Source organism: Struthio camelus, chromosome 23 (genome assembly GCF_040807025.1).
Source record: "Struthio camelus isolate bStrCam1 chromosome 23, bStrCam1.hap1, whole genome shotgun sequence".
Taxonomy (NCBI): domain Eukaryota; kingdom Metazoa; phylum Chordata; class Aves; order Struthioniformes; family Struthionidae; genus Struthio; species Struthio camelus.
This window is the reverse complement of record NC_090964.1, coordinates 2,478,552-2,504,474: the sequence shown is the minus strand read 5'-3', so window position 1 is coordinate 2,504,474 and position 25,923 is coordinate 2,478,552. Positions and strand designations below refer to the sequence as shown.

General features: G+C 44.9%; 1 protein-coding gene across 4 annotated transcripts in view; it reads left to right on the top strand.

The window, feature by feature from the left end:
• Window positions 1–25,581, top strand: part of LUZP1 (leucine zipper protein 1) — a 60,478-nt gene extending 34,897 nt beyond the window's left edge. For 3 of the 4 annotated variants that reach the window (XM_068917627.1, XM_068917626.1, XM_068917629.1), the window contains 3 exons: window positions 6,731–9,973; window positions 18,607–18,771; window positions 20,755–25,581. In XM_068917627.1, the coding sequence (XP_068773728.1) occupies window positions 6,821–9,973; window positions 18,607–18,771; window positions 20,755–20,793 (3,357 nt within the window). In that variant the 5' untranslated portion in view covers window positions 6,731–6,820 and the 3' untranslated portion in view covers window positions 20,794–25,581. Of the gene's footprint in view, window positions 1–4,375; window positions 4,479–6,730; window positions 9,974–18,606; window positions 18,772–20,754 lie in introns of those variants that run through there. The other variant, XM_068917628.1, reaches the window with a different exon arrangement.
• Window positions 25,582–25,923: the final 342 nt, after the last annotated feature.

The following is a 25,923-nucleotide window of genomic DNA, read 5'->3' as shown; positions in this document are numbered from 1 at the left end:
CTGGGACAGGTTGCCCAGAGAGGTAGTGGAGTTCTTCTTCGCTGGAGCTATTCAAAACCCGTCTGGACACGGTCCTGGGCAATGTGCTGTAGGTGACCCTGCTTGAGCAGGGGGGGTTGGACCAGCTGGTCTCCCGACCTTGGCCATTCTGTGATTCTGTGATTCCATTTCCAAGCACTGGAGTTAGTTCTGGTGATGTTAAGAGGTTAAAGGGCCTTCTGCTAGAAGACAGCTTGTAGAGTCTTTCTCTCCATTTATGTTTGTAAAGGATTTTCCTGTTAACATCCCCCTCTGCTCCTTATTAAGATAAACAGATTGAGGCTCTTTATTCTGTTGCAATAAATCATCTCAACTGGGGAGGAAGCAGAGAGTTTCAGGGCCTTGTCTAGTGTCTCTGAATATCTCCAAGGATGTAGGTCCCACAGCTTGTCTGGGACCCTGTGCCAGTGTTTGATCTCTTCCATGGTGAAAAAAATTCTAACTGGATTTTTTCTTGTTGCAGCTTATTTCTTGTCCTTTCACTACACACCTCTGAGAAGAGCCTAGCTATCTTCTTACACCCTCCCATTAAGTAGTTGCGGATAACAATAAGTTCTCCTCTTCACCTTCTCTTCTCCAGGCCAAATAAGTCCAGTTCCCTCAGCTTTTCCTTGTATGTCCTGTGATTCAGCTCATGACCATTTTGGTGGCCCCTGCTGGACTAGCCCCTATACATCCATGTCTTTTCTTGTCCTGTGGAGCCCCACATTGGACACAACACTTCAGATGTGGTCTCACAAGTGCTGGAGAGAGAGGAAGGATTACTTCTCTTGGCCTGCTGGCTGCATTCTTGCTAATGCAGCCCTTCTTCACCACAAGGACACACTACAGACTTGCATTCAACTTTTTCTCCTCCAAGACCCCCAGATACTTTTCTGTGAAGCCACTTTCTAGCTTGCCAGCTGCAGCTTGTCCTAGTGCATGGGGGTATTCCATCCCTGGAACAGGACTTGGCACTGCTGTCTGTTGAGGCTTCTGTCTGCCCCTTTCTTGGCCTGCCAAGGTTCCTCTGAATAGCAGCCCTGCTCTCCAGCATATCAGGTGCTCTCCCCACTCCCTCCCAATTTCATACCATCCACAAACTTGCTGACAGCACACTCCATCCCATCATCTAAGTAAGTCATTAAGAAAGACGGTATGAGTCCTGGCATCAGCCCCTGAGGAGTGCCGCTAGTAATTCATTCATCATCACATATTTAAATATTGCTCGTCTTCCATATTGCTCAAAGACTTCCATGGCCGTATCTTTTAAGACATTCAGCCTAAGCAATTTGAACAGGACAAAGTGAAATTTTTTAGGCTGTAAATGTGAAAAATCCTCTCATTCAGAGAAGGAGCTGCTTACTCCAAAATAAGTGCTCGTTCACAAACTTAAAATGGAACAAGGTGAATTACATCTGAGTTATTTTTAATTTGCAGTTTAATTTGCAATCCACATCCTTTGGGTATCTCCACATCCTTTGCATGCTGCCCATATTTGGGTTGTCATCACACCAAATCTGGTAGAGATCAGATTTATGAAAATATTTAAACAGTGAATGAGAATTCCATGTTGTGATTCTGACCCTTAAATTCATTTGCAGTTGATTTGAGTTGGGCTGTCTGATAAATCCCACTGGTTGCTTATTTGTACACATTAGTGCCCTACCTTCCCTTTGGCATCTAGATTTTGAACACTGTGATTCAATACATCTTTTGACATCTTACTCTTCAGATAGCTTTGGGAAAGCTGGTCTCGCTGTATTACACACTGGACAATACTGTTTTACTGTTGGATATTGTGTTTATGCAGGCAATGGTCTCTGGCCTGTGTTTCTTAGGAGATTAGAATAGAAGTCCTTTGGTCTTTGAGACTCCTCAGCACTAAAACCTATTAAAAGAGGAATAGTGTAAGGTAGAAATTATTTTTAAAATCTCTTATTGATAAGATACCTGTGAGGCTGAGAGATGGCTCCAAAGCTGGCATACAAGCTTCATTGTTTGAGACTGTTAAGAGTAGACTGGAGAAGGCACCAGAAGATCTCTCATAAATATTCATGGCATGTGGGGGACCATGACAGGTTCTCTTCATCTGAAGTTCTGTGGATTTATGACTTTAGAGGATGCTAATTGAATCTCACCCAAGAGATACATCCCACGCTTGGCTACTTACAAATGTGCAACTCTGCACTGAGAGTCTTCATGAATCAAGAGTCTTCTTAAATCCAGAAACAAACCTTTACTTGGGATTCCTCTCCCATCACTTTAGTTATCTAAGCCTTGAGCAGCTTATTCCCTTTTCATGGAGACAGAGCAGGAGGGGACATATTCTCTGAACTACTTTAGATCCTGCTATGAGGATGAAATGAGTGTCTTTGGAATTTACCATTGTCTGTAGAATATGACCAAATCAGACCTCAATATGTAAACTTCACAATGGTGTGAGTTAGAGCAGAGGAATTCCACCTTTTCTCATTGAAGGACAAAGTAAGTTGATTGTCTTAGGGTTTATCTGTCTGGAAGAATAGCAGTTCACTGTATTCCTACATTAAATGACTTGCGATGCATTAGTAAAATATAACAAGGGGACTTTGGCTTTGAAGCAGTTCTCACACTGCTTTGTTTTTGGAGGAATCTTCTGAAATCATTTGTTATGAGTCATTTCTACAGGAAAGGTTGGGCCAGATAGAAAAGGAGCAGTGGCTCTAGGCTGGTAGAGTGTGTGTGTGTGTGTGTGTGTGTGTGTGTGTGTGTTTGTGTGTGTGTGTGTGTGTGTGTGTCAGTGATTTGGCTGTACTGCTGGAATATGAAGAAAGTCCTGTTCTTGTGGAGCTCAGCAGGGTCAGAGGAGGGGATTCCCATGCAGCTTCTGCAAAGCTCAAGGTATTTGTGGGTTGTATAGAAGGTAGAAGGGCTCTGCAGTTAAGCTGTGATCTGATGAGCCACACAAAGTCCATTAGTAAATTAGCTGAAGACTCCAAGGATCCCGTTGATCCTGGAAAAGTTTGCTACAGGATACATATATTTCTGATACCTCACAGGGCCTCTTTATCTTAGAAAAGGTCCTGTACGACTTTTTTTGAGATCTTTCAACTATTCCCCATCTGATGTCTCTCAGAGTAGTTATTTTATGCATAGGTTGCCCCAAAAAGTTTTGAGAAAAATATTTTAGCCCCCTAAGGAGGTGAAACTTCATGCCATCTGGTGTTGAGATTGTATTTGGGGTCTCACAGGCATTGAGATTCCCCGTTTGTTGGGTGTTAGCAATTAGTGATTGGGTCTGCCTTCATAAGACTAGAATCAGTGCAGTCTAGCATCAGAGCTTGCAGTTCTTGAGTGAACCAGTTAGAGCACATTTCCTTATGCTCCTGGTAAAGATGTATTGTGGGGAAGCCAGAGTTGTATGGTAACAGTAGGTGCACCTGGGGGGGGGTCATTATTTCTTATTTGTTGTGTTTAGATGTTTGTTATGCAATAGCCAATTTAGCAGAGACTACAGGAACCAGGCACCACTGGTTCCAGTTGAAAAATTGAAAGAAAGAAGTCAAAATAGAAATTCAAGGTGTACTCCTAGCAGAGTGTTTTGTTCTCTCAGCCGCTGACAGCACTGGCAGTGAGGACAACTTGGGTTGTCTTCTACAAGTTGCAAGGAAGATTTGGCTAATCAGGAGGCTTCAAAGTCTATGAATGCTAAAACCTCCAGTGACCCAAGACTGCTGCTAAGTGGAACAGTGAATTTGGTAGGAACGACTGGCTGCAAAGACACGTGGTCTCTGGACCTGTGGGCTACATAGGAGAAACCTTGATTCTAGAGATCTGAAAGGGTTTTTTGGGGAAAGCAAAGTCCTCAGAAGGTCTCTTTGGCCTTAGAGGATTGTCTTCTGGTATTCAAGCTGGCATTCTTCTGCCAAGGGATCTGTCATTCTCCCACTACTTAAACAGTTGCTGAGCTGAATTTTCAGCTTCACTTTCAAAGAATTGAATGTTTCCTCCTAAATCAGCTTCTCCTTTGGGATTCTGAGCAGCCTCTGGCATCCACACAGGACGAGGAGCCCGTCACTTGGAAACCAGAGCTGTTCCCCCTGCTAATGCAGTGCTCACTGGCACCTCACCCCGTCTCCTGCTGAGCACAGGAGAAGTGGCCTGCATGAGCCACTGCCTGAAAATCAGTGCTGCAAACAGACACTGCTGAGAGGCCCAAGCCTGTATCTGTCGTGCTGCCTGCAAACTGGCATTCTGAAAATGAGCCTGAAACGCAGCTGCTATTATTTGCTGGCTAGAAGGCTTTGATTGGGGCCTTCCTGAACAGTGGCTGATACTGAGTTAACCATTAACTCCCTCCTCCAAGGCACACTGGGAACAGGGTTTTGTTTTCAGGGCGCTGTGTGGTTGTTCATTTTATCCTTTCCTGTGACATTCGGGTGACATTTCTCAAAGGGATCCTGCCTGGATCTGATAAGGTAGGCAAACGGCCTTCCCTGTTTGCAGCCAAAGCAGGCAGTCGCTAAGTAGGTCATGGTCTTTACAATTTGTGAGCAGCACAAGGTAATGTGGCCCGGGAGTGTGACTGTGGGGTGATGTGACTACTGTGACGAGGGAGCTGGACATGCATTCAGTGTCCACTGCCATGCCAGTGGACACAGCTGAACTCAGGTTCCTGTCCATTTGCTTTTCTGTGCTGCTCCTTTAGGCTGCCTGGTGTGTCAAAGCCAGAACAAATATAGTGGTCAGCCCCACAGTGGGAATGGTCCCTGCAGAGAGGAGCTGGAGGGTGCCTGGGAGTGCACTGCAGGTGGCTGTTTGCACCACTGGTCCCTCTGCCTGGCAGGAAATGAATCACCTCAATCAAAGCCTTCATGTCAGGGCACTGCAGTCTCCTTTAACAGCGCCGTCTCCTCCCCACATCCTGCTCTTCCCTTCTTGGCACTGTGAAATAGGAAACTTGTGTTTCCTCTGTAGCAAGCTCCAACAATAATGTTGGAGGCCAAGTCCTGCATCAACACAGGCAGGCTAAGCAAGGGAGCGGGTGGAAGAGCTGCAGTCACCTTCTCCATGTGTTTGTGTTAGCCCCTTGCACACATGAGTGTGGGGCTGGAGATGAAACTCACATCCAGGATATGATGATGCTAATTCAGGGAGCCAGAGGGGGATCTCAGACCCTCCTGTCAACTGTTCTGGCCCACTCAGGTTCCAGCAGTCCCCCCTGCCACTACTCGCTGCCAGGCACAGAGCGGCTGCTTAAAAAAGGTCCTGCCATCCTGAAGAATTGCACAGATGATGGCCAAGCTGGGAGAGCTATGTCTAGTGCATCAGTGCCTGCTGGTCTCATAATCACTGCTCATTGTCAGTGGCAACGAGGAGGAGAAGTGTTAGCACTTGCAACTGCTCGTCTCCTTGGTGGGCAAGTGGGTAGGAACTGAGGGCACTGACAGCTTTTGAAGCAGGAAGGAGAAATTCAAAACTCCCTTGATACAGTAGCCTGGGGATGTGACCGTGATCCAGTTAAAGATTTTTGCCTAGTAACTTGGGCTTCAGTAGAAATACTGGAAGAGATGGGCAGTGCCTGGCTGGCAGCAGCTATCATACCTTCCACCTGTGGAGTCCAAGGCCAGGGTGTGGCGGGGGGGGGTGCAGTGGGTGCTGGGGATCCCTCTTGTTAGTCTCCCAGTAGATGGCAGCAGCCCTGCAGACAGCAATTTGCATCTGGCTCCACTGCAGCAATACTTTAGCGGAGGCATAAGGCAACTTTTCTGTTCCCGTATCTCTGCAAATCAAGGTTGCACCCAGGCATACAGCACTCATCAGGTTCAAAAGGAAACCAGCTCCTCTCTGTTCCCACTTTACACACACAGAACTGGCTCATAGTATTAGCTGTCTCTTCTTGGTGTTGTGATTGTGAAGTCTGAGCTACTGTAAAAGCAGCGTGTCAAGAGCAAAGATGATGGATGCATTGCTGGGCACTGCCTTAGGCTGGGCTCTGACCATTTAGGAGTCAGTTCTCTCAGCATCATGTGGTGGGGACAGGCCTTACTGGCAGTCCCTGTGCCAGAAACACAGTGAGTTCTGCACAGCAGCATTAGTTCCTAGTTCCTTACGGTTTGTACCTTCTTCACTTTTCTTGATAGGTTATTTGGGGAAAATCATCTTCCTGTGCTTTTGCCATACGTAAGAAGTATATGGCCATTTCATTCTTCCCTTTGTATTGGTTGTACCAGTTTTCTCAATCTACAGCATTTGTATTTTCTAGTTTCTAGATCTTGTTTATGGTCTCTGAATCTCCACCTGTAAAGAGTCTGCTAGAGACTTGTACAGTGCTTCAAAGAGAAATACCTACATGGATATTTCATACAGGGACCTGAGTCATGTAGATAGATACATGAACCTCACCAGTCCTGGAGCCTGCGCACAAGCAGGCTTATATCAACCCCTGCATACTGAGTGTGAAGGGACACTGGAGATTGCACGCAGCTTCCGTGTAAGTCAGCATATGATGCTACTTCCTTCCTTCAACTATCAGTAATGGGCTATTTTTAGAAATAGTCTGCATCACCAGAGTAAATGGACTATGGCTGTTTTCCGGTTTTGTTTCTATTATGAGCCTGATTTAGCACTCAGAAACACGTTTAATTAAAAGACTATGTGAATATTTGTATTCTGAGAAGAATTATATTCTGAGTTCTTATGTTCATTTTAAGTTTTTTTTTTCTTTCAGGGTGAGATTGCCTCTGTCCAAAGAAACTGTAAAATACTAAGAAAAAACAAGATATTTAAGATTTTCACCCAGAAGGAATAAAAAATAAACATGGCAGAATTCACAGGTTACAAGGAAACCTCGAATCGCCATCTACGATTCAAATTGCAGAGTCTTAGTCGCCGTCTTGATGAACTGGAGGAAGCAACCAAAAATCTCCAGAAAGCAGAGGATGAGCTGCTTGACCTCCAGGACAAAGTTATCCAGGCAGAAGGCAGCAATTCCAGCATGCTGGCTGATGTTGAAGCCCTGCGGAAAAGAGTGCTGAAGATTGAAGGCAAGGATGAAGAAATTAAGAAGGCAGAAGAGCTTTGCCGGTTAATGAAAGAAAAACTTGAAGAGGAAGAAAACCTCACCCGAGAGCTGAAATCAGAAATTGAACGACTTCAGAAGAGAATGGCAGAACTGGAAAAGCTGGAGGAAGCATTCGGCAGAAGCAAGAATGACTGTACCCAGCTGTGTCTTAGCCTTAATGAAGAAAAGAACTTAACCAAAAAGATATCTACAGAATTGGAAATACTTAGAGTAAAAGTGAAAGAACTTGAAGCGTCTGAAGATAGGCTAGATAAAACTGAGCAGAGCTTAACAGGTGAGTTAGAAAAACTGAAATCCTTAGCACTGAGCTTTATCAGTGAAAGAAAACATTTTAATGAAAGAGAAAAGCAGAATGAAAAGTTAATCCAGGAGCTAACCCAGAAACTAGAGCAAAACAATAAACTAAATAGGGCAGATCAAACTAGAAATGCATCCAACTTGCTAGAAAGATCATCAAATAATCTCTTGGACAGAAATGACTTGAGAATTGAAGATGACTTGTCTCTTGCATTGCCCTCTAAAGAAACCAGGAGGAAGGGAAGTGTGGATTACCTAAAACATGTAGAAAATGAAACCAGGAATAAATCAGAAAACCAAAAGAATAAAAATCAGGAAGACAACAAAGTGAAAGATCTCACCCAAGAAATCGAGAAACTTAAAACTCAGATCAAGCATTTTGAATCTTTAGAAGAAGAACTTAAAAAAATGAGAGCCAAAAACAATGACCTGCAAGACAGTTATTTAAGTGAACAGAATAAAAACAAACTCTTGATTGGTCAACTAGAAGAAATAAAAATGCAAATAAAGAAACAGAAAGATCTGGAGAATGGAGAGGTAGAAAATGAAGATACGAGCTTTTCTAGCAGGGGGAAACATGACAGACCAAAATACAGAGGTATCACAGCTGATCTGACAGCTACCAAGCACAAACCAAGGGAACTTTCACCTCAGCACCGACGGGAAAGAATGCGGAACAGAGATTTCTCCTTCAGTAATGACAGTTATTGCCACAGCGGTAAGCAAGTACCCAGTCCAAGCTTAATAAACAGGAAAGCAGGAAAGGCATCCAGTGCATCTACCCTTCTAGATGCTACTGCAACAGATACGAAAAGACTAGAAGAGAGATCTTTAGTTTCCACTTTTTCATCTGGTCAGAAGGAAGGCTGTGTCACACAGAATGAAGGAAAGAGATCAAAAGAGCAACCATCCGTCCTCAGTCGATATCCTCCTGCTGCACATGAGCAGAAATCTTGGAAAGCTCCTTCCAAAGCTGTTAATGACACTGGCCTAAGATCCAAGGTTGAAAAGCCGTATCAGATGCTCCGTGGCAACTGCCAAACCAACTCTGATGTACGGGATGAAAAATCAGGCAAAGGAGAATCAGTGTATTCTTTGCCTGAGAAGCTGAAAACAAGTCAGGCAGAAGTTGCTGACTACTCCGTGGATATGCTCCTCCCCAAGGGTAATCACACCTCTTCCAATGGAACGGCTTCAGCATATAGGTATCACCTCTCTTCCCAAACATCAGCATCAGACTCCATCAGCTCTAAAGCAGAAGGAACAAACACCTTTGCTGCATCTCACAGGCAACCCTCAGAGGTGAGGGCTAAAAAAGCAATAAGCTCCCAAGAGAAAGATTTCACGGACACTTTACTTGAAAATATGAAGCCTTCAACATTAATAAAGCGTTCACATTGCTCAAGGAGTCAAGAAGACATTCTGCAGATTCTTACAGGTCTTGATAAAGAAGACACAGAACAGTCTTCAACAACACATCATATAAATGCTAGCTTAAAAACAGACTCCCAAACCATCCAAAGTATTCATGAAAAACTTAATTCAGATGAAGAAACAGGAAGAAGCAAAAAAGCAACCACCCAAACAGACTTTGAGACAAGAAAGAAAGCCAACTCCAAAGAGTTTTCCAATTGCAGGGGAGTTTTTAGAGCATCTGTTTTTGAAAATGACAAGAATACTGTAAATGATGAAGAATCCACAAAATCTATAAAAACATCAGATTCCAGCACTGGAGGATTTAAATCCAGAAGGTCATTCAGCCCAAGAGAAGCTCTGAGATCAAAAGCCATCATTAAACCTGCAATCATTGAAAAAGACATGAAAGCAGTAATGGGAGGGACTGTTTCTGAGGCAGAGTCAGAAAAACAGAAAAGTATTTTCAAAACCATGACAAATAAAATGACAAGCAGTATCACAATCTTCCCTTCTGAGCCAACAACTTCAAGGACCAGTGCAGATGTAGCAACAAAGGAAAGGCATGTTACCACCAGCAACATCAGAGTTGCTCCAAATGAACCCTCACCAGTAACTAACAATCTCCCCACACCCTTTGAGATATCAATTAATAAAAGTGCTCTGAAATTCTCTGAAACAGACAGAATTGGAGATGTAGCACTGAGAAGCAGAGCAGAAACAGTGGTCTCAAGAAGCAGTATTATGATAAAGCCATCTGAACTCCCAGAAAAGAACAGCGAGCCATCTTCGGAGACAATCAGCTGGAAGAACCATGGCTCTTTAGATACTGTTTCATCAGAAACAAAACATGTCACTGTGAGAAGTTCTTGGAGAACAAGACAAGGCTTACATTCCCTGGATGACTCTCAAACAAAAGTGGAGAAAAATGCAGCTTCAAGTACTACAAACACGTGCAGATCTTCTGTAGATCTCTCTGAAACTGAAGGGAGCAATGGGAGAACAAACTCACTTGAGCAGAACTCGGCACGAATCAGTGCCATAGCTGATTCCTGGAATGACCCCGAACTGGGCTCCCGAAGGACCAAAAGTAACTTAAGTGCATCTGAACTGCTAACACGTAGGAGCTACGTCAGTGATCCTACAGTGGCTTCTACGTGGCACCGAACTGCATTACCTGTAAGTGTCCTATGTTAAGCGCTGTTGGCTTTCTCTCAATTGAGCAGATTTTTGAAGTTTTCTGTTTGTTTTAAGGTACCTTTCAAATCTTTAAATCTTTTAAGATTTAAAATTCTTATAGATTATTTCCCTAAGTGCGGCCCTCTCCCAGCTCCTGTTAACTCCAGTGGAGCATCTCATGTGCGAAGCACCCAAATAGACTTCTTGAAATTAAATCTGCCCTGATCTTGTAATAATTATATAGCCATATCCATTTGGTCTCATCAGGATCAGAGAAGACGTAGTCACAGCTCATTTAGGACATGATATGCTTTTCAGAACAGCTTTGCCTGCCACTGTCAGCTTGGTGTAGCAGAGAAAAATGAGTAAGATGAGTAAACTTTAACAGGGTTCCGCCTCAGTCTGAAGCTATAGCTCCTTTTAGTTGGGGCTGCATATTGCCTGCATGGTCTCTCCCCGTGTGAAACCAGATTCCAGATCTGGGCTCTGGTCTGGAAATGCTTCCTGGGCAACTCCTAAACAGACCACAGATGAATGGTGACTGGTTACACAGGGCTGTTCCCTCCTTCTTGGTCTATATCAGTACACCACCTGAGAAAAAACTAGAGCCACAGAGATAGCTGTGCTCCTTTCCTGTTCTTTTGGGTGTTATTAATGAGAGGAGTCCCTCAAAGTGCAGCTGACAAAAGGAGACAGTCTGTCTGAAAAGATCACTTCGAAAAGCATTGCAGACTCCAGCATATTTTAAAATAGCTCATAGGCACTGAGTGACCCTCCAGTCTGTTAAACCACATTCTGATTCCCACTTCATCCACTGTCTTTACTCTTTACTTGGAGTTGATCTCAGCACTCACTTCCATTCTCAGTCTTGTGAAGGGGCCCAGACGAAAGATCTGATAGGGCTGGTGGGCAGAGGAGACAAATTCACACCTAGATGACTGGCATTGACAAAGCTCAAGTGGTGAAACTATGAAAGGAGTTTTAGATTTGCAAAACCATTTCAGTGTTCATTTCACTTCTCGGGTTGTGACTTGCACAGAAGAATGCGTACCATTGCTTTGCTTTGCAGAGAATCTATTGCCTGGTGTTATGAAGTACAGGTATGCCTTCCAACTGCCTTTGGACACTAAGGATACAGCAGGGAACTGTACATGACAGGGTCTGGCTCTGGGAGTGGCATTCATCAGCCTCAGTATCACCCTAAATCCTCTGTATTAAGGGGGCACTTAGGAATGGGATAACCACAGACACAGTGCTTTAAGTAGCTGATGGAAATTGTGGGAAGAAGGAAGTATGCAACGCCACTTCTGTCCTAGACTTCATTACCAATGGGAAAGAGAGCCCAAGCCAAGATCTTCCTCCTGGCCATAGTCACTCTTGGGCTGCTGGCAGTCTTTACTTCTCTTTCATGAATCCAAGGGGAACCAACATGCCCCTTTACATAATGGTAGTTTATGTGCTTGTGAAGTTGGATATTCAGCGCTGGGCCTCTCTTAACCCCAGAAGTCTGAATTGTTGGCTTAGGGACTAGTTCCCAGGAAGGCAAAACTTTATGCGCTTACATTTTGTTTTTTTCATCTAGCTGCTAACAACCTATCCCGAGCTGAGTAAATGCACTAGTGTAGCTCTGCAGTACATTCTCTGGGTGGTCCCAAGGTTACTATTTGATCAAATTCGATTGCTATGCAGGCAGTGTGCACAAGGACAGCTGAAGTGTACCTTGCAGAGCATCCTGACTGCTGCATGCCTGAGTATTTCTGATGAATTAGCTGGTTTCCAGCCTTGCCCATTATCTGCAGTGACAAGCAGTCAGCAAAGTAGCTGTGTGGTTAGTTCACACAGAGCTTTTGAATATTGAGTTTATTGAGTTATGTGCCTGTCTGCATCTTACCTTTAAAAACAAATCTCATCCTGACACTATAGAGTCAGAAATCTGAATTCTTGGTGGTAAAATAAGTATATTTAGTTTTTGCTTGTAAATGAGGAGCATGAAGTTACCCTGAAAGACTGGAGCTACATGGGTACAAGAGCAGCCGAAATTCCACATATTTGGGCAGCTCAGAATATTGCATATCCCCTTGGAAAAATTATTGTCTGGCAATCTGAAGGGCCTGAAACTCCTGAGCCCTGTGTAGGTTACATAGGAGCATCCACTGCAAACCTGCAAGTTCATATTCTTATGCAGGAATAAGACTTTTGCAACTTGATCTTTAAGAAATACTACAAATATTTTGAGACTAAATACAAATATTTTGAGACTAAATAAAATCACAAGGAACAAAATGCTTGAGGCATTTTAAAAACTTCCTCCAAATAGCTTATGTTTGTGGTAATCACTAATTTTGGAAGGCTATAGCCAAAGCCTGGTAACACATGGGAAAACAAAGTCTCTCCCTTGAAGAAAATCTTCAACCTTATAATATGCCTCATATCATAAGCAGTCTCTTTCCACTGGCATTTATGTTTCTGATAGAGAAACAGCTATTTCTCTGGCAGAAGTCCAAACCTTTAGTGCACCACTGAGCCCTGCTATAACACTATTAGCAACTTTGCAAATTCACATTTTCTGAGAAGGCATCGCTGCCTCCTGTCTCTGCCTCCACTATGCAAAATCTGAAATTGCCTTAAAAGTCTTATTTGGAAAACACAGGTTTTGTGCTGTTTCTGGCAAAATACATCTCACTTTCTCTCTCTCCTATCCCTGAAATATTCAGCTAGGTCTGACCACCCACCCCACCCCACCGCCCCCCCCCGCTACAGCATGGCAGGAGGCTCAAGAAAGCTGGAGGCTAGGATCTTGCCGCTCAGGCTGTCCTTTGGGAGTGACCCAAAGGGAGCACACAGAAATTTTGCAAGGAAGCTGTAAGAGGCAACTTCCTTGCTTTGGCAGCACCGGCTGCCCAAGCACACGCTGTAATTTCAGTCTTAAATGTTTCACCGCTGATGTAAGTAAATTTTCCCAATAAAGCTACATGAGATTTCAGCAGCTCCGGGCACTACTGCGCTACAGAAGCTGTGGCTCTTTGGTGCGCTGCGTTGGAAGTTCCAGAAACTGTGGAAGCAAAGCTGTAGTTGCTGATGAATGGAGACTGCAGCTTACTGATCAGCTCCCTCTAGTGACTGCAGTCAGCTTTTCTCAAGCTCCTCCAAAGAGCTTCCATGCCATCATTTTGTTCATGTAATGTATTTCAAACCACACACAGACTGTTTCTATTGGGCTTTGTGCTCCTGATGAAGACGTCAGTATTTCTCTGGCATGGTGTTTGACCTGGAGAGAGAGAGAGAGAGAGAGATGGCATCTCTAAGCATATGGAGGACAAGAAGGTGATCAGGAGTAGTCAGCATGGATTCACCAAGGGGAAATCATGCTTGAGCAACCTGATAGCCTTCTCGGATGGAATGACCGGCTGGGTAGATGAGGGCAGCGCAGCGGATGTTGTCTGCCTTCACTTCAGCAAGGCTTTGGACGCTGTCTCCCATCACATCCTCCTAGGGAAGCTCAGGAAGTGGGGGCTAGATGAGTGGAGAGTGAGGTGGATTGAGAACGGGCTGGATGGCAGAGCTCAGAGGGTTGTGGTGAATGGCGCAGAGTCAAGTTGGAGGCCTGTAGCTAGTGGTGTCCCCCAGGGGTCAGTGCTGGCTCCAGTCTTGTTCAACATATTCATCAATGACCTGGAGGAAGGGACAGAGTGCACCGCACCCCCCCAGCAAGTTTGCTGATGACACAAAACTGGGAGGAGTGGCTGACACACCAGAAGGCTGTGCTGTCTGCCATTCAGCGGGACCTGGAGAGGCTGGAGAGCTGGGTGGAGAGGAACCTCCTGAAGTTCAACATAGGCAAGCGCAGGGTCCTGCCCCTGGGGAGGAGTAACCCCAGGCACCAGTACAGGCTGGGGGTTGACCTGCTGGGAAGCAGCTCTGCAGAGAAGGACCTGGGAGTCCTGGGGGGCAACAAGTTCAGCATGAGGCAGCAATGTGCCCTTGTGGCCAAGAAGGCCAAGGGTATCCTGGGGTGCATCAGGCAGAGTGTTGCCAGCAGGTGGAGGGAGGTGATCCTGCCCCTCTCCTCAGCCCTGGGGAGGCCCCACCTGGAGTACGGTGTCCAACTCTGGGCTCCCCAGTACAGGAGAGACAGGGCGCTACCGGAGAGATTCCAGCGGAGGGCTGCAAAGAGGACGAGGGGACTGGAGCATCTCTCCTGTAAGGAAAGGCTGCGAGAGCTGGGCCTGTTGAGCCTGGAGAAGAGAAGACTGACAGGGGAGCTCATCAGCGTGTACAAGTATCTGAAGGGAGGGTGTCACGAGGATGGGGCCAGTCTCTTCTCCGTGGTGCCCAGCGACAGGACAAGAGGCAACGGGCATAAACTGAACCACAGGAAGTTCCATCTGAACCTGAGGAAAAGCTTCTTCACTGTGAGGGTGACAGAGCACTGGGACAGGTTGCCCAGAGAGGTAGTGGAGTCTCCTTCGCTGGAGCTATTCAAAACCCGTCTGGACACGGTCCTGGGCAATGTGCTGTAGGTGACCCTGCTTGAGCAGGGGGGGTTGGACCAGATGGTCTCCCGAGGTCCCTTCCAACCTTGGCCATTCTGTGATTCTTTGATTCTGTGAACATGACATGTTCACACTCCCTTTCATAGGTATGCAGCACCAGAAAACCTTTAATCAAAACTACAGATGTTTGCACACATAGGACAGAGTTGAACATAACATGCCCTAGACCAGACTGTAGTCTAGGCAATTGCCCGCCTAATTTGCTGAGTCACCTGAGATTGCTCAAATCCCTTTGCTACTCCAAATTTTGCTGCTGTACATCTCCAGGACTGTCCCCATGTCTGAACTGACTGTCAAGCTTCTAATGCAATTTGAATACATAGTCTAGAGTCCTATATTGCCTGAGGCTCCCATTCCCCAGGTGTGCTCGATAACTCCCAGCATTGTGCTCAGTGTAAAAATACAGTTCCCACAGGTATTCTGAGTAATAGTTCAGCAGAAAATAGAACAGGGAGGGTCTAAGCTCACCCCAGCATTTGGGGGAGGAGGAGGAAGGAGTTCCAGGTGTATGCCCTATCCACAAGAGTATAGACATGCTCACAGAAAACCTGCTCTGTTCTTCCCCTTGAGACCAGACCACCTGTCAGCTGAAGCAGGCAAAACGCATAGCCAACATGGATCTGACAGTGCAGAGAACCCCCAGAACTACAAAAGGGCAAGTTGTGATTCTTGTCTCTGGTTATGTGTGTTTTGGAAAGGATTGACTTCCTCTAGCCTATAATGATTGCTGCTCTCCAGAGACTACGGAAAACCCCTAAATACAGCTTCAAGAGCAAAAGAAAAAAAACAAATAAAAAAGTACTGTATGGGTCCCTTCCAACCTTGGCCATTCTGCGATTCTGTGTGACTGCTGAAAATTTGCAGTACCAGAATTAGTCTAAAGACATTGGCAGGCGAGCAGTCAGCAGTGCAAGGTAACTGCCCCACATCCCATGCCTGTGATATTAATATGAGTGCTGTGGAGGTGGGCTCTGCACCACAGAAGTTAGTTTAAAATCTAAAGGTAGGCTTTTCTTCTGGTACATGTACCTTCTGGGGGTGGGGAGAGATCTTATGGAAAATTCTCCCTTACAGTATCCAAGGATGTGCGCGCTCTCTCTCTCTCTCTCTCTCTCTCTCTCTCTTTTACACACCTACTCCTTCTCTCTTTTGCTTGGGGTTTGAGTAAGTGCTCCCCCCCACCATTTCACTCTTGGTGAATCTGCATGAGCGTCCCCTTAAGCTGTCTGTCACAGCAGTTTGCTGTGTTTTAATCCTTGGATGTCAGTAACTTTTCCCAAGGCCTCTGTTGTATTCTGTCCCAACTGTTGCAGTGAGAAGGGGGTGGGGTGGGGCCTTCTAGCTTTAGAGCAGCAGCCCAAGCTTTTGTCTGTAACCAGCTGACTTTCTTCAGTGTCTCCATCACATCTCATGGTACCACAGGAGTGCTGGGCTAAGCACTGACTGGGATCAGAGTAAAGCTACAGTACCAGAATGTACTGTTTTGCATCTCTCTGTCTCTGCTGCACGTGTGGGTGGGGGCAGGGTTGAATGTCCTGCCTACCCAAGCTTAGCTCCTCCTCTGCGAAATCTTCTTCGGACCAGTGTACCTGGTTTGGCAGTCTCAGACTTCATGCTGCCTGACAGCACAGCGATTGGACTGGCATTATCAGATGCTCAACAGGATGGAGTAACCGTGTGCTCACCCAGTGTCCTTCTCTCTAAAGACATTAGAAAGAGACAGAGGTACACATCCCTTAGTAAGCTGTTCAGGTTCAGGAAGATGATTGACTACTTAGCTTAAAATTCTCACCCTCACTGCATAAAACAGCCTGGCCCACCATCGTGATCTCTGGTTCACAGTTGGTCAGGGGCATGGTCAGTTCTAGGTCATTGTGTGACCTAGCCTTGTGTCGTACTTGTTTATTGAAGAGTTACTGATGCTCACATCTCCCTTTTATCGTAGGGCTCTAGTTGCAGTTCCTTATCCTGTCTCACCAACTGGTTGGCAAGAGAATCATTACAGAACTAAGTCCTTTGGTCTTTCCACATAACACAATCCCAGTTTGTCAACACTCATTTTTTCTGTGAACCTCAAGAAATCCCATCCAAGCTCTGCTCAGTTACTTAAGCTTCCTAGAGTTGTCACAGATTCTTGCACTATGAAGGTGTATTTCCCCCTGAGTGGGGATGCAGTACTTAGTGTCACAACACTTACTTTGTGGGACCATCTTTCCTTCTAAGGACATGTATCAAGGTGTACATCTGTGACGCTTGAAGCCATATTTTAGCTTCAGGACCTGCAGCTTTGCTATCATTTTCACTGTCACCAGCACAACAGTCAGTACACTGGTGATGTGCCATTACACAATGCTGAAATGTTCTGTGGGGGATCTAGATCATGTCAATGGATGGCAGGAAAACATGGGGGCATTTTATTGCCTCAAGAACCTTCTCTGTTAATGAGGACTTTGCAAGCCCTCTTCTCTCAGCCCTCCTCTCACAGACCTCTGGTATCAAGTTTCATTGTGCTCACAGGAGCCTTATCTCTATGGCAACGACTGTCCATGACAGATGGCTCCTGGACTGTGTTTGAATTGTCTCTTTCTTCCTCCTGATAGTGTCATCTTGATATTGCTGAGGTATCTCTTGGAGATAAAGTCTCTGGTCTCTCTTGGTTCAGCTGGCTTGTCCGACCCCTGCCATGCCTTCCATGGTCTGCTCTCTTGTTCTCATAGTCCATATTTCCTAGGCTCCCAGAAGGGTTAATTTGGCCATAGACACCTATTTCTAATTTATTTCATCAATGAGATCACATTATTGTGTTCCCAGGGCTCAGGTGACCTTGGCCTCATAACCTCTTCTCTTTGTAAATGAAGGTGCCATTCCTGATGACTTAAGAGTAGGAAGAGCATGCTTTCATGGCTGACCCTGGTACGCTGTCTCCTAAATAAAGTGAGAGTTGAGGCTTAACCAGGACATTATATCTCTCTTGCTCCTCCTGTAAACAGCCCTTCTAGGGCTGAGTTTGTGCTTCATACCCTGTATACCACCAGTGCTCTGTCACTGTGTTTCTGAAGGACCAAGTCTTCCAGGACCAGGTCTTCCAGGAAGCCATTTGTACTGTTCATTCCCACTACAGGAAGGTCCAGGGCCTCTCTTGTATCCATGGACCAGTTGTCCAAATAGATAGCCACTTAGGTGCAGACCTGCTGCAAAAAATGCAGGAGTTGACCTCCCAGAAGTTTATTCTGTTGGTTTTGTTCCATTGGCAAGAGAATCATTACAGAACTAAGCCTTACAACTGCCCAACAATCCCCTTCATGGCGCTACAGAGTTTGTTTCAGCAAACATGACGCCATTCCCAAAGCAATCAGAGCCAACACAGCCTTCAGTAGTGCAGTGCAACCTTTGTTGTTTGTCTGATAACTGCTTACATTATTGTATTTCCCTAAAGAAAAGGTAAGTTCATCATTGTAATAATTTCTGTTTTTTTCTGATATTAATTTGACAATGCCTTACAAAATTTGTCAGAAATTTGTGTATAATGATGTTATCATACAAGGTTTTCCAGTCAAATAACTAGCAATAACAGTGATAGCAATAGCAAAAGCACTTCCATGTTTAGCTTCCCAGGTGAAGTTGGTGGGTGACAGGTACTCCTCACCTTTGTAACTCTCACAGCTGTGTACAGAATTATCAAAAGACGTGGTGCCAAAAACAGCCCTGACAGTCCCTTTTTGTCAAAGCTGGGCTCCTGGGTCTCTGGATACTAGCATCATGGGCCCAGAAAGCCAGTCAGGCCAAGGCAAGCTATGCACAGACTTATGCATGGGTCAGTCAGCCAAACATAGGACACAGCAAATCCAGTCTCTGTGCCTAGAACTTGTATGTCAGAAATTAATGGATGAATTAAAAAAAACAAACAATGAAATAGCACAAAAGTGAGGACATCCCAGAGCTGGCCTGCATGCCCTCCTTTGCCAAAGGGAATCAAACCAGTACCTCACACTGCAGGTGTACAAGTGCTGGGAAGCCAGTTCTATTCTAGACCCCATTCACAGTTCCTGAGTCCCAGTCCTCTTACTTTTCTTCCTACAGGAGGAAAACAAAGACTTTGTGCCCAGTTCCAGAAGAAAACAACATGGCTCTTCCGAGTATCTCTCACAGGTTGACACATCAGGGAAAAGGCCAGCCTCCAAGATGGACCTGCAGGACACCGAATCCAATCCCTGTGCACAGCTGGGTGTCCAAGCAGAGGAGCAGGTATGTGAATTCAAGGACCATCCAGAAGAGAATTAGATTTGCAAGGCGAGAGGCCAATGTTTGAACTGATCTCCCAGTAACATAACTCAGAGAACTTCTGTGCAAATGAGGGTAAATCTTTTAGGATAAATCCAGTCTTGACTCAGCCGTTCCCAGAGGTGAAGCGTCTATTGTAACTCTTTGGTAAATTATTCTACTAATTTCCCATTGCTGGTAAAAAAAAAAGCAGTACCTTATTTTTCTGTTCTTAATTTAACTTGTTTCATCTGGCTTTGTGGCTAGATACCTTCTCCAGGGAATAAGAGGCACTGTGTCTAGTCATCCCCAGCCTCACATTTTGTGTTGGACAATCAGGGATGGAGGGAAAAAAAGTATTTGGGGAGAAGAGATCAGAGCATCTGACTTGCCCCCTTCAGCTGGCTGCTGTACCACTGTGGTGGTGATCTGCTGCTACACACCTGCTCCTCTGCTTCCTAAACATGCACTTCTGGCTACACAGAGAAGCAGAAAATGGCTCATGTTATGGTGATTTTGACTTACTTGCTGAGATATGAAAATATGTGAATTCCAGCTTCCTTCATTTGTAAAGGGGCAACAGGTTTCCAGGCAGCGTTTCAGACTTTCAGTCCTAAATGCACAGCTATGCTTTTATATATATATATATATGAATATATATATATATATATATATATGAATATATATATACACACATATACACACACACACATACATATGAAAGATTGACTTTCTTTTTTTCCTGACATTTCCTCTTTGCTTGTGTAGCTGTCCAGAGCTGAGCGTGTTGCCATTGTGAATCCTAATTTAGCTAACAAAATATCTCTTGTTGAATTTGTAGGGATTTAGGCACCTAACCCAGCACTGTGGGGCACCTGGCTCCAGCAGTGGAATTCTGTCCATGGCATGACAACGCAAAACGTTTGTTGGCTGTGGTTCAGAGCTTCTCCAGTATGCAACCCCGCAGGCTCTGACTGCCAGCACTAAAAACAGATTACAGGCTGCAAGAGTTAAACTAGGGTCTTCCCATTTTACACATCATCCCCAGCAGGAAATATCTTAAGACCTCAAACCCGCCTTCAGCGTAACTTATACATTACTGGAAGTTCATAGGCGTTACCAAGCCCCAGCTTGTTAGCATCAGGGCTGCAGACAGGCAGTCATTCCTCTTGGTGAAGATGCACAAAATGAAAAGCCCAGGGGAACACAGTTCTAGCTTGAGCTTCTTAGATCAGTATCTAGAAATCAGTAATGTTTGCAGTACAGAGCATGAATTAATACAGTCCCTGTTGGTAACTGAGAAAAGGGACTCAACAGAGATGTGTGGTTACTGAGAGGGATTAATCACAGTGAGATTCATCTGACTCAGTGTAGACATCTGCACCTGAGGAAGGTGTGCTGTGTTTCTTTTTCCTCTGCAGATACAATCAATACAGAACAGAAACTTGGGTGAATTTAGATTACCATAACATAGACACCATCATTTGTCAGCTGGATCTGTCTTGCTCAGATCTCCACTGATTGGAATGGGAGCGTGCACCTTGCACATGAAGACGTGCTCTGTAGACATCTGGTGTTAGGTCGGCTCAGCCTTATCTTTGCTGTCAGGTGCTGTGAATCCCATTTGCCAAATCCACCTCCCTGGCTGGGGAGGTGCTGGATGGGTGGGTATGCTCCAGCATAGTGAAAGATTATGGTAAAGCCTAGTGGGGCAGGCCTAAGTAATTCTGCTTTGGGTTTATTCCATTCTGAACCCTGAGAGAGCATGTGTTTTTAAACACATACATGTCTTCCAAGCTAATCCTGCCCCTTCCCTTCTACCTGCCTTGCCATCAGGCCTGGATCCTGATGAGCTTTGGGCTAACTGCTCAAAAGCAGAATGGTGATGGTCGTCCCAGGGCAAAAATGCTGCCAAAGGCAGCCACAGGTCCTGGTCAGTCTGTGATACTGTGGGGTTCTCTCTTATAGGATGTTTCCCGTTCCTGCTGGACAACATCTAGGAGATGAATTGTATTCCCTTCCACCAAGCAAACACTCCGCATAGTGGAGCAAGAGACAGGATATTTCCAAGCTCACAGGTGTCACATCTGCATTGTAATCCAGAGGCTTCAGCTAGCCTGAAACCAGTTTTGCGAGGTACAGGAGCTTTACCATTGAATTTTCCTTCATTGCTGAAGAGGCAGCTGCAGAGACTTTGCTCAGGGGACTCCCACTGTTCTTCTCTGTACCTGCAATCTGAATTTTCTCCATAGGATGATAGGTCTATCTCCATATGGAAACCTTAAGTGTGTGGTCATTCTTTCAAACTGAATTATGGTACTCCCTGAAAAGAGATAACTCCTCATTAATCACCTTCATTTAGACAAGATCGCAGAAGTATCCCTGTGACTACAGTCCACCCACCCATGACAGCTGTCCTACACACCTCCACAATTGAAAGTGTTCAGTTCCTAGTGAAAGGTTGCATTCTTCTAAAACACCCTTATTAGCTTGAGTTATGACCACCCCTGGTACCTGTGTTTCCAGCACCCTCAGTCTATGGTCAGGAGGAAAACATTCCCAACTGGTTACTTTACGCACTAACAGGAGAAGGTGAACAGGGAGGGAGAGCAGAAATGTTGTTTAGAAGCAGTTTCTTTCCCATTGGTCTCAGTCTCTGCCACAAACTTTGCAGGAGGCAAGACCCACTTAGTACTGGCTGTGATCTTACACTGAGCTAAACAAACGGCAGTTCACAGAACAGTGAAACTTCCTGCTGCCTTGGACTGACGTGCTTTTTCGCCCAAAGCTTTACGTCGATCACACTCTGCAGACACCAACTCTGCTGCTCCTTCTCAGCCGTTGAGCGCTAAGGCACGAAAATGCTTTTCTTCTGGCTTGGGGCACAGAACGGCCTTCTTTCTTCCAAAAAGAGAGGGGAGATAGCAACACTGAACCCTAAGCTGAGCTGCAGGAGAGCTACTGAGGCAAGCCATAGTCTGTGCCCTTCTTCAGAGCTCTCCCATCTGCCTTGGCTACGATCCAGGTCCAGCCAGAGACCAGTGTAAATATACAGGTATGTTCCCTTGTTAATGCCCACAGGACATAGATGCAAGACAGCATAACTGTCTGGGGAGCCACCACCTCTCCGCTCTGCACAGTAGCCCCAAGTGGTGCTCAGCTAGAAGCTATTAACACAGCATCTACCCTGAGGAAGGTGATTGTGTGAGACTATATTGACTATATAGTCACAGATCTGTGCATCATATTTCTTCCCTCACCCTTAGTTATATTTGCTTTATTGTGAGAGGCAAATAAGCCAAAAAAACCCCACCACAACAAAGAAAACCCCAAAAACCAGAGCTGTTTGGAAAACATCTATCAAAACATTTATATAGAAGGAAAGCATTCCAGTGATAGGAATTTTTTAAAATAAAGTTTGAGTGGAGGAGAGAGAAAGATTTTATTTTTGAAAAAACTGTTTTCCTGTGCAGTTTTATGTTTTCCCCAAACTTATATTTTTAACATTTCATTTTATTGCCTTTTATTTTATGACATGTAGAAGTGTCAGGTTGCATAAAACACACAAAAAGATAATGCTTTTAAATTAGTACTAAGTGCAGGTGCTCTAATAAGTTTTTTTAATATACTTTAGTTTTAAGAGTATCAGCTACTATCTCTTACCACTTCATGAGATGATAGTGCTAGCAGAGAATGGGGTAAATATCAAGTATAATAGATAAAGCTTTTAAACTCAAAATTCAGACTAAAGAAATTTTACAGTTAAATTCAGATTTCTGAAATTCTCTGCCACACTCTTCTCCCTGTTTATTGGAGCATGTTGAAAAAGTGGTGCGTATTTTGCAATGTGAAACTAAAATAGGTTTGTGAATTAGCCCGCAAAATTGCGACATCTACCCTGGTCACCTCACTTCCCTCACAGTGACTGCATGGTAGGGACCACCATAAAAAAGTTGCTGAGAGTGATTGCTTTAATGATACAATCTTCCCTTCCCTCTTCACACAATCTCTGAGGCCCTTTATAGCTCATAAATAGCACCTCAGCCTGACCAGCAGTGACACATGCTGTAGCAGTGCTTTCATGGGTCATGTTTGCTTGCTAGCCTCTCTCTGCCAGTCCCAGGATGTCAGATTCTGGCTCTTTTCCTCTTATTTTCATGTTAGAGGAAATATTTCCCTTTAGCTTAAAAAAAAGCAAGCTACCTCAAGCCATTTTCCATCTGTGACATTGCAGATGTTGCTGTGAAAAACCTTGCCGTGCCAGTACAGTCATTCCATAGACAGCAACTTGAATGCCTCGTCCAATAACTGCTTCCTGAACATGGGAGTTAGCTTCTCAAAAGATCCTTGGCACATACATGCCTCTTCAGACATCCACAGTAACTATTTACCACCGTTTACATTCCCAGGCCTGCTGCTCAGCTGCTGTCCTGCTATATAAAATATGTCCAGCAGTAGTCACTATGGAAGAACCGCTGTTGACCTTCTTGACATTGCAGTTCAATCCTGCAGAGCAGCAGAGCATTTAAAATTCCTCTCTGTCCTGGGTCAGTGCTATCCTGGACTGGCAGCATGGTTTTAAACATAGTCAAATGCAACAGCTGGACAGGCAGCATAGCACATACACCACCACAGAAGATAAGGATTGCTCCAAGCATCTACTTCATGGTTTTCCTCACAGTGACAGTCCTTGTCCTGCTGTAGGACAATGGTTCAAGTACCACAGGAGAGAGACACATTCACCAGCCCCCTCCTTTTCAAGTTGTTGCTGGCATCGCTCCAGCTTAATGCAGTGCTTCCAAAACTCATTCCTAGGGAACTGGTTTCAGTCCTGGCAATGAAAGCTCTGCATCTTTTCAGCAGTACATACCATGTTAACATAGGCTTCCTTGCAGCCAGTCACAAAGCTCTAGTTTACCCCATCAAATTTCAGCCCTGTAGCTCACCCCAATAACGCAGCCACATTCCTGAAATCAGGGCAAAAAAAACCCAAACACCAGTGGCAATAATTGCCTTTTTTCCCCTTCTGTCAACTAGAGCCTCTCTCTTCCTTAGCTAGAGCCAAGGACAACTGAAGGGAATGTCATTGCTGCTCTAAATGTACTGTCTGAACACACTGCACAGTAAGAGCCTCTCAGATATGGACACAATAGACCCAGCAATGCAACTACTCCAGCACTATCTGCTCTCCTCAGGTGCTTCTCACAGAGTAAGTCAATCTCCTTTTTCCAGCTGCTTTGTCCTCAGGAAGACAAAGCAAGGCTAAAGGCAGCCTTAAGTCCTTCCTTCAGTATTTTACAGCACATACCTTGAATTCAGGCTTGCTCTCACTGCTTGCAAGTAATAAATATAGATGTCATTCAGTAACTGTAAACTGGGTTATTTTACCACGACTGAGATGAAATCTGAGAAAGAAAAACCCTTTTTAAAACTGAAAGGGGCCACGCCCTCTAATCATGAGTGCAATAGGAGCTGATTGTATTGTTAATCTTATAGTGATGACTTCAGGAAACACAATGTGTTTTACTCAAATTGCACACTTTTTTGAACAGCTGTAAAATAGAGTATATGTGTAAATATTGCCATCACTGAAGAAATATTTGTAATTTTAGCATATAAATATATCAGGCTTTTCAGTGGACTTGATGATGCTGATAAGCCATGCATCAAGCATTCGGATAATTCCAAAGTTGTAAATGTATTTGCTGTACAGAGGAAGTGTGTCAGTGCTCTGCCTCTTCTCCCAAGGAAACAAAGAGACTGGTCCCTTTTGGGGAGCTAGCAGCTTTCACCAGAAAAGGCTGATGCCAGCTTGGGGACCAGCAGCTTGCTACTTGATGGAGCTGCTTCCTTTGCATCTGGAAATGGCACTGCAGCTTCCCTTGGTAATGCTGTGAGCAGAACACAGCCTCTCCAGCAGCTCGGGCAGTATGGAGAGAGGACAGCTTCACATTCAGTCACCAGTGCCAAGTGTTGTCAAGCTGCAGCTCACTGGACATGGATGAGGGGAATGTCTTTTTGCAGACAGTATCTCCAGGAAAAGGGGAAATGGCAGAATGCACAGGGAAGGGTAGCAACACCTTGGTGCTCCAAGAGACAACTGACATGAACAATTCCTTAGCTGCAGACTGAAGCAATAGTCATATTGGTGTTACCTCTGATTAGACGACCTCATCTCTGCCACCCCTGCACATCACTGTGGAGTGGTTCAAACACTGCTACAAGGCCAGCCACCAGTGGACTGCTCTACACATGATGAAACATGAAGCCATTTTTGCAGAGGCCTCTGATGGTCAGTAAACACCCAAAGGATTATCTTCCTAGGCTATCCAGCATGCAGTGCAGGCTCCTGCCTTGGGGAAGCAGTACTCCAGACTGCGTGGAATGTATTTTTAAGAGAAGAAATCTATTTTTTTGTATTTGCAGACATATATTTGGGCTGGGACAGCTTAGTTAAAAGACAACAATGCAAGAAGTCTTTTCATATTCACAGACTCACCCAAGTCAAGCTACTTCTCCAGGGTTACAGTATTCCCTATTTTCCTAAAGTAAACTTGGTGTCCAATCAGCACTGTTTCATCCTCTCAAAATCCTCCCTGTCTCAGCATGCTCAGAGGGAAGCCAGCTCTTTCCTCCCAAGGCTGCCCATAATAGCAGATACAGATGGTGCTCACCTCTTACACAGTGCTCTTAGTTTGCATGCCAAACGTAATCACACACTTTTATCTGCATGTCTTTCCTGACTCGAACATTGTCAGCTCTACAGTATATAACCAATAAAACTCTTTTTACATGTTTGTGGTGTGGTATTTAAGGCTGTGGCCGGACTACTCGAAGTTCTTTACTCAAAGGTATTGGCTTACCCCACTGGAGTGCTGACACAGCCCAACTCCAGCCTGCAGTACTGCATGTTACTGCTGATTCTCACTATTCCGTCCCTACTTTTTTGCCCTGAACACATCTCCAGTCAGATGTCATGCCCATTCCCAGACCAGTCATTTAAGGTACAGGCAGTGCATGTGCAAATTGCAAATGAGGTTGAACACAGCCACTCCCCACTTACGCTGGATGATCTGGACTTGGCATTTCTGAGAGCAGGTTGGAGGAATGTTCTTAAAAAGGGAAACAAGCTATGTG